Consider the following 9,190-nt stretch of genomic DNA (forward strand, 5'->3'; position numbering starts at 1 on the left):
TTATTAATTTTCAAAATCTTTAGATTTGGATTGCTTTATCCAACGTAAATTGCAATTTTAGAAAACCCAATAAGCAGATTAGTTTTGATTCTTCCAAATAGAAGAGGTTTGGCCAACTCCCATTTGCGATATGCCTTCAGTCAAGCCCAATATACATTTATTTAGTTATTGGGCGTCCAAGCTTATATTGCTTTCAATCATATTATAAAGTCAGCCCCCATTTTCCATATAAACGGTGAATAAGAAACCCAGACTCTAGTGATAGGTTTATAAACTATAACCAAACATAGAGTGGACCACCCTGTGAATGAACCAACACTTGACCTTGGGCAGATAATTAAGGATTTAGGTTTGAGTTCAGCACTATCCAATTGTCTAAGTACTCAGTTACAAGCTTAAAGAGATATAAACAAACGATGCTATCTCCAATCATCAGGGTTTTTTTTTTTTTTTTTTTTGAATGGCAGCCATGTTGCTCCAAACTAGAGAAAGAAAGCAGCATCTGTTAGGTTTTTGATCAATTCCAATTTCTCCATTATTTAAGGAACCATATTAAATGTATATTTCACCCCTTGACACCTCTGTTTTATTAAATGTATTATCTCTATAGTATATGCATTATTTCTTTGCTTCTAACCCTGTCCTTGTAATTTGATAAATATGCACTCACGCTAGTCGTCAAAAATCAATCTTCCCTAGATGTATGATCTCATTGATGTTTCGTAGAAACACCTAATCTACATCTCTTAAACTTATCAAATGCACTCTCAAATAATAGGAAAGTTAGTGTTTTAATTATAAAAGAAAAGAAATCTCAATTTATTTAGTGGCATGATGAGGCTGTTTTTTTTTTTTTTCCGGGGGGGGGGACTGTTGGGCACCGATATGAGATCCCAAAGGGCACCGATATGAGATCCCAAAAGCAAAAATAATGCGGGGAGCACACATTAAAGAACCGGCCAACTGACACCAACTACTTTTAGCACTTTGCAGTTTGTTTGGACACGTAGTAGAAAAAGCATCATCTATTTCACACGATCACGCTTCTTCTTCTAACGATGATGACGCACTATCACGTAAGCTAGTCGTCACCATCTACCTTCCTCCCATCTCCCTGTAGGGACATGAATTAAGAATTTTCTGAGTCTCGATGAACTAAACACGTCCTACTTATTGGGGAAAGTTAGGAAACCCCAATTGGTTTCCAGACCAATTAATATTTAATATTTAATATTTATTATTTCAATCAAAAAAGGGACATGTAACCGCCACCCCCCACTAGATTTATAAACCTGTAAAGTAAAATGTGCACGGCAGCTCCTATACCAACTAATTTCATATATTAATAATAATTATAAGCTGCCAATGTTGCACGATCTTCCATCTAATAAAACTATGGGTTTGTTTCCAGCCCCATCAATGCTCTCTCTATATATAGGATTGGATCAAGAATGATAATCGCTTCTCACACAACAAAGGAATTTCCAAGATTAGCCCCTAATGCAGGATGATGGAAAAACATACAGAGCAACAAAAAGAAAGAATTTCAGAGCAAACAAATAAGCCAGGCAGTGAGGACTGAGTTGCTACTCCTACCTTGAGTCTCTACTTGGCCGCCGTCGGAAATGCCTGACAATAAAGCTGTCTGCATAAAGTGGATAATTTTTCCTGATCAAACCCTTTATGCATTTCCAATATGAAAAGTCAACCAGCTCCCCATCTTCCCGGGCTATGAATAAACATCGCGAGCTTTCAAAGTTAGGATGATATCCGATCTGTCAATCCGAAACAAAAGAAGTTGAATGTTCATTGATCCATTGCAAGTAAAAATGAAATCTGGAAACAAAAAAGTGAATTAACAGAACCCAATTTTCTAAAATGACATAAACACAACTCATGTTGGTTTCCCAGTAATTTCTCTAAGCCCTAACATCAGATGCCATGAACTCTTCAACCATTATTAACGGGTGCTATCTTGCAGGCCAGCATATTTTGGGTGTAAATGCATGCATTTGCAATGACACGGATATGGTGTGTTGAACAAGCACGTTGAAAATAATTCTATTGAATAAAATGAATATAGAGGGCTCTCTAGAGCAAACCTAACAGTCTTAACTGATTTCCCAGGGGCAATGGACGAGAACGGCAGTAACCACTATGAACAACTGAGACTTCACAAGATAGAACTGGCCATTAAAACTAGAATATCAGTGCATTTTAGTAGGTCACCAATAATTTAGAGTGCAATAAGGCACATTAATTATTTTGTAATGATAATTCGTGTGTTGCTCTACCAGTCCGAGCTCCAGTGCTTCTACTTTATTTCAGAAGCTGAGAAGTATGTTTGAGAAACAGCAACCAAGAATCCTAGTTAGAAAAGACTAGCAACATCATACTGAAATAAAGTCTGTTCAGATGAACCATCCAATCAATGTCGTATACAGTAATCAAAAGAAAACCAGCACAAAAAGCATCCAAACATCCCATGTTTTGTGTGTGCGTGTATATATATGTGCATATTTTAAAAATTTTCAAATCATAAGGTTGTCAGCAAAAACAGTATAAATTATTGGTTTGCTAACTTTACAGAAAAGAACATGAGTAAAAGTTTGTCAGGCCAGAAAAATTACGATGACCAGATGGGAATTTCTTTTTTATCTAAAAATACCAAGAATGATAACATGCTTACAACAAGATTGAAAAGGTGGCATCCAGCTTCATATATTTAGGAACACCACATGAGAACCAAAAATAGTAGTTCAAGTTGAAAACAACAACATATCAAGTCTTAATCCCACTTGATAGAGTCAGCTACATGAATTCCAGCTGGTCAATCATTTCTATTTATGATATTATCTTCTTTAAGGTCCTTTTAATTCATATAATACCTAAGAGTCTACCATCATTTTTTTTTAAAAAAAGATAAAACAAACAAGTGGGGAAGGAAAGAAAAAAGGGCAAGAAAGAGGAGGAGAATAATTACTAATATAACAAAATAGAAGTGATAGGAGAAAGGTGAAATTTAATGAGCGCAAGTAAAGAAAAATTAAACAATATGTAAGGTGGGGGGAGGGGGATGTCACGACCCCAAGGGTATCAAGGGTATATTAGTCATAGTATGTTAAATGTATTAATTAGTGGTTGTACTTGCTGCTTTACCTGCTGGTACCTTTCAGTTGCTCTAATAACTGAAAGCCTAGACAGCCTATAAATAGGCTATAGTAGTTAGAGAATTGTCATTGGGTGGAATGATATTTTGAATTCAGTCATCTCTCTCTACATTTCTCTCTTTTGATCTGCTCTGTTTTCCCTCAATTACCTCGGTTTTCTCTCTCGTTCTGTTCTGTTTTCTCCCTCCAATCCATTCTCTTTCCGCGTAATCTCTTTCTAAACCCTAGCTCAACCCTAGGACCTTGACATTTGGTATTAGAGTCAATCGTTCCTCAGCTTTGAATTCAGGCAGCCCTCAGCTACTGAAGCAAATCAGGAAGGCAAGGTGGAAGCAATTTCCTGCGCAATTGCTGATCATAAGCGGTCCTAGCGAAGCAGATCCACTTGATGCTCTGGAAGCTGTAATTGAGCCACTCGATTTTAAGGAGACCGCTATTGCCGGCTGTAGATCTAAGCGACTCCTTGAAGCAGTGAATTGAGGTGGATTCAGGTCTGCTGAATTTAGATTTTGAGGAAGGCGTAGCAGATCTAGGTGAATTCCAAGCGGCTGGATCTAGGTTACTGAATTGGATGGTAGGTGATTCTCGGGAAGCACAATAGAATTGATTGAACAACTGAGCTGATCAATTTCAGGAGGTGCTATCAGAGTCAATCCATTCAGGAGACTGGTTCAGAGGCAATTTCAGCAGGCTGCGAGTAAGGTGATCTCAACTGGAATTGAGGGCGGTGATCAATTCACTGATTCTTAGAGGCTGTTAACCGATCCTCTGTTTTCGAGGCTGCTGCATCGGAGAATCAGATGCAGGAGATTGCTGGTCACAATCGATCCTGGTAAGTAGATCAGAAGCAAATTTCGAAGTAAACAAATTGAGACATAGCGGAAGGTACAAGGATGAAGCAGTTTGAAGCAAGGCTGGCTGTTGTAGAGCTAGTTTAAGGCAGACTCAGGAGGAGGTGTCTTAGCAGAGAGGAGAATGCAGCAACAAGAGAAGCTATGCAAGCTTTGGGCAGAATAATTACGGAACAACACACTAATGTCAACCAGGGGCTGGATGAAATCAACCAAAGGATGGATGGAACGATGAGGATGTTTTCTGCATTGCTTCCGAACAGGTCACCGGAGGATTTTCCTCCAAGAACAGAGGCAGCTCCGGTTCTAGCAGAAGCTGGAATTCTGCTTTGTGCTCCTGTTCTACAGGAAGGAATTCTGCCACGTGCTCCTGTTCTACAGGATACTGAGGTATGTAATGTAGCTGAGCCGGAAATTCAGGGTAGATAATCTAATCCAGGTCACCATCACACTCCAATGCCAAGGTTAGAGATTCCAGTCTTTGAAGGTGATAAACCTCGGTGGAGGATCAGGCGGTGTGAGATGTTTTTCAATTATTACCAGGTAGCTGAGAATCAAAAGATAAATTTGGCAGCAGCATATCTTAATGATATGGCTGATGCCTAGTTCCAAGGATGGAGTAGGCTGAGGAATAATTTTAATTTGAAAGAATTTGCGGATGATTTTTGCGACAGATTTGGTGAGAGGTTGATGACAGTTGTGGTCGAAGAATTCAACAAGTTGCAACAAGAAGGCTCTGTCATGGATTATTTGGTCAAATTAGAAGAATTAAAGTCATTGATGATCATTTATCATCCGACTTTAAATGAGGCCTACTTCATATCTAGTTTTATCACTAGCGTCAAAGAGGAGCTGAGGCCAACAGTGAAAATGATGCAACCTGCTACGGTCAAGCAAGTTGCTAAGAAAGCTAGGCTACAATAGTTAGCATTGGAAGCAATTGTTAGAAAGCACCAGCTCGCAACCGAAATTCATCCTGCAAACAGTCCGCAGTTGGAAAGCAATCTTTGGACTACAACCTTAGGAATGCACCAAGGAAATCAGCAGCCTAACCGTAATTCAGCCAAATCTCTTTCGGTGGAACAACAGAGAGAGACAAAGCTGTGTTACCGCTGTGGAGAAAAATTTAGGGTTTAGGGTGGAGAAAAATTTAGCCCAAGCCACCAGTGCAGAAAATGGCTATTATGAAGATGTTTGGTGTTCAGGTTTGACCGCTTATAAGCTGTAGCCCTGAGCTTAAACGTTGTATAACTTATTTAATTACACGTTTGTTAAAAATTAAAGAGGTTAAACGCTGCCAAGCTTAAATGCTATTTGACAGTGTTATAGAAGAACTCCCCCCTGTCCATAACTTATGTAGTTGACCAACTATTTTACAATTTTGCCCTCAAACAAGTATCATATTTCCAACCTTATCCCTCTCCTTCATCTCTCTGTCACTGTCTCCCTCCAGCTCCTCTGTCGTCATCTCCATCTCTTCCATGGCGGTTGCCATTGTCATGTTCCTAGGGTTTGGATTGAAAATTGGAAGAATGAGGGGAAAATTTAACAGAAGAAGAATAGGGAGAATCTGAAGAACAGGAAATGAGGGAGAGAAAGATCGAGAGAGAGAGAAAGGGAGAGAAATCAAAAATATTTCAAATGTATTCATTCATACCCATGGATTATGCTAGATCATTCTTATATACTGATCCAAATAGCAGTGATTTGGTGCCAATAGGGCTGCCAAATATTCAAACCAATTATAACTGAAAGTTGTTGCCTTCTAGGTACAACTACGAGCTACTTCTAAGTACAACTAGTACAATCCAAACTAATAGCAAATACAAACAAAAGAATACATCTATTATCTATTACTACTATACCCTTGGGTCCTGACATTCCCCCCCCCCCCCCCCCCCCCTCTTAAAACATTTATTGTTCCTAAGAAATGTCACCCCTCCACAGCTTTCAATATGTTTTTTCCTTCTCTTCCACAGCTTGGATGGCGCAATCTCGAAAAATGTTTGTAAGCCTAACACATTGTCCATAGCTCTCTTGGACTCATCGGTCATAGTAAGCAGCTGAAACCTGCCAACTACTGTTTACACCAATTTTCCCCATCACCACTCCTTCAATGTTGGTTGTTTGGAGTCTAGAGGAATGGCTAACTATGCTTGTGACTTCCTTTAATAATTCATCACCACATAATATAAGGACGATAGACACGCCTCCATAATTGCAGTTAATGTATTCTAGCTAAACAAACGACAGTTCTCTACTGCAAAAATATCTACAATAACCTGCAAACACAGCGGTTGAGTAGTGCAGACTTGCTTTGGATGCCCAAACAAAAACTGTCTAGGAGCAGCAGAACTAGGAGTTGCTGCAACATCAATTCCAGTCATCACTCCATCCTTCATCACCATAAACAAAAATCCTAATTAGTCAACTGGAATGAGAACAAACACAACAACAAGAGCTTTGTCCTCCACAGCAGAACTTCTAACTCCTTTAGCTATTTTCCTTAGCTGAAACCTCTATAGAGATTTATTTGTTGAAACCATACTTTTTGTCATCTCCAAAGCAGTGTTTTGCTTAATTGGCAAAAAGTACCTAACCTTCCTTGAAAAATTGAATTGTCTAACTCATGCAAGACCTTGTTTCCAGTCGTAAAGCTTGCTTCCGTTCTTTACTATAGTTGTCCTCTGATTACATGTTGTCCCCATACTTCCTTATCAAGTCCACACACCTTCACAACATTGGAAGATATTTCAGCTAAGGATATTCCTCCAAACATACCATTTCCAGCAATAGTAAGGGACTCAAATTTCTTTGCCAGCCAAGAGCCAATCTAACACTGTAGCTCACCAACTAGAATTTGAACAAATAAAACAACAGATTTAGGATTCTTTATCTCCTAAAAACTAGGAACAAACCAAACTTGAAATACAAATTTACAACAACTACTCTACAAGGATAATGGCTTATCCTTATCTTATAAATCTTCTATTTTGACTTTCGAATCTTTTTGATCTCGTCCAACACAAACCAATTATAACTGAAGGTTGTTACCTTCTAAGTACAACTGCGAGCTACTTCTAAGTACAACTGGTTCAATCCAAACTAATAGCAAATACAAACAAAGGAATACATCTATTATCTATTACTACTATACCCTTGGGTCCTGACAACCACCTCCAGCCCCATCCCCATTGTCGTCGCCTCCATCTCTGTCCGTCACCTCCATCGCAGCCTCCTCCATCTCCATCCATCGCCACCGCCTCTCTCTCTCTCCCTCCATATATATATATATATTTAATATAATTTTATTTGTATTATTGAGCAACATGTCCATTTTAGTCTTTTTGTTAGGTTCTGATAACTTATCAGGTTTTTCAAATCAAACACATAATTATATAAATGTCAGTTTAAAACACATTTATCCAAACACGTTATCAACTTAAACGCTAGTCAGCTTTAAAGCTTTACACAACTTTTAAGTAGAAATGCTTAAAAGCCATCTTAAAAAACGGTAAGCCAAACACCCTCTATATGTGGAAGGACTAGAGGAAGGAAAAGAAAAAGAGCAAATAGGGATTGGATGAGGAATAGTGGCAAAGCGTTGAAGTTTCTTGGGGTCAAGAAACCTCTCAAGGAGGGGGGAATTGTCACGACCCCAAAGGTATAAGGGTATATTAGTCATAGTGTGTTTCATGTATTAGTTAGTGGTTATATTTGCTACTTTACTTGTTTATACCTTTCAGTTGCTCTAATAACTGAAAGCCTAGACAACCCATAAATAGGTTATAGTAGTTAGAGAATTGTCATAGGGTGGAATAATATTTTGAATTCAGTCATCTCTCTCTACATTTCTCTCTTTCGATCTGCTCTGTTTTCCCTCAATTACCTCGATTTTCTCTCTCGTTTTGTTCTGTTTTCTCTGTCCAATCCGTTCTCTTTCCTCGTAATCCCTTTCTAAATCCTAGATCAACCCTAGGACCCCGACAGGGGGTTTGGCATTAAAAAGTAAACCATTGGCATTCATAACGTCATGGTAGAAAAAACATACTTTTTCTCTTCACATGAACATAATCAAATTAAAGGGCAAAGGGCATATAAAAACATTAATCATAACAACAAGAAAGTTGGGAAGTATTTTTACTGATTAATAAGCAGACCAGTTCAACTTATTTAAAGTTTTGGAATATATATAACCAACATAATTAAATATTTTTTTTTATTTCTCTGGATAATAAAATAACTTGAGCCAACACCTATCAGAAGTGACATCATATAGTTTGCAGTTAAATATTACATGATAAGTTAAAGAGGCCTCATTTATTGAGATCCAGAACTGGTTTACCGAAACTTGCACCATACAGTGTAAGGTTTATCAAAAGTTTTACCAACAGCAGATTCGACTTGGTTAGCTCTCTCATCATAAGCCTTAATCCTGCCAATTGGGGTCAACTACATCAATTCTAGCTCTCTACTAAGCCATCTTGGAAACCAGATTGAAGCACAAAAAAACTAATGAAGAAAATGCATAAAGCAATATATTTCATGTACGCTAGGACCCTTGAAGAGGGAAAAAGGGTGCAATGAAGGGAAGTGTTTAGGAACAGTTTTTCACACAAAAAGTATGGAGTACCATGAACCATGCATCGAGGTCAGATTTCTCAAGATACTTTAGTGGTTGTGACTTGAACTTTTACTAACAGAGACTCGACATTTTGTAAAGGAAAATGGGAGTTCAGAGAGAGAAAGAGACCGTGATGTAATCAACTCCACATCCAATCTTCTTTTCACACTCTGGATGATATGGAAGCAACCTCTCTAGGATAGTATGCTCATGCTCAGGACTTAATCTATCACCACTCTCATATCTGCAATGCAAGTAGCAATTTGCAATTAGTCATAACTATTGCTGCAAGACCAAAATGACATATAAAGTCATAACCTAAAGATTAACACAACTTGTTTGCTCATAAATGACTATGACTGGTAAGCCCCATGGGACAAAAGTACAAGAACAAAGATGCACCTACTGCTACATATATCTCTCTGTTCATGGATCACAAAGTGACAGCATTTATTACCTCATAAAGCTACAGCTTAATATTTCTAAGGCAGAGCACTGCAAGGGCATTTTATGTATAAGAATATGGAATCCAGAAGTTTGAGTTT

At 38.2% G+C, this 9,190-nt stretch overlaps 1 protein-coding gene across 1 annotated transcript; it reads right to left on the minus strand.

Moving 5' to 3' along the window:
• Positions 1-434: 434 nt before the first annotated feature.
• Positions 435-8,918, minus strand: LOC127793460 (protein DCL, chloroplastic-like; the record flags this gene model as incomplete). Its single annotated transcript, XM_052324192.1, has 3 exons — positions 435-1,114; positions 1,597-1,775; positions 8,775-8,918. Coding segments are annotated over 3 exons (342 nt in total), but the record flags the coding sequence as incomplete, so codon positions are not given.
• Between the last annotated feature and the right edge of the window lie 272 nt (positions 8,919-9,190).

Source organism: Diospyros lotus, unplaced genomic scaffold (genome assembly GCF_014633365.1).
Source record: "Diospyros lotus cultivar Yz01 unplaced genomic scaffold, ASM1463336v1 tig00010860_2, whole genome shotgun sequence".
Classification (NCBI taxonomy): Eukaryota; Viridiplantae; Streptophyta; class Magnoliopsida; order Ericales; family Ebenaceae; genus Diospyros; species Diospyros lotus.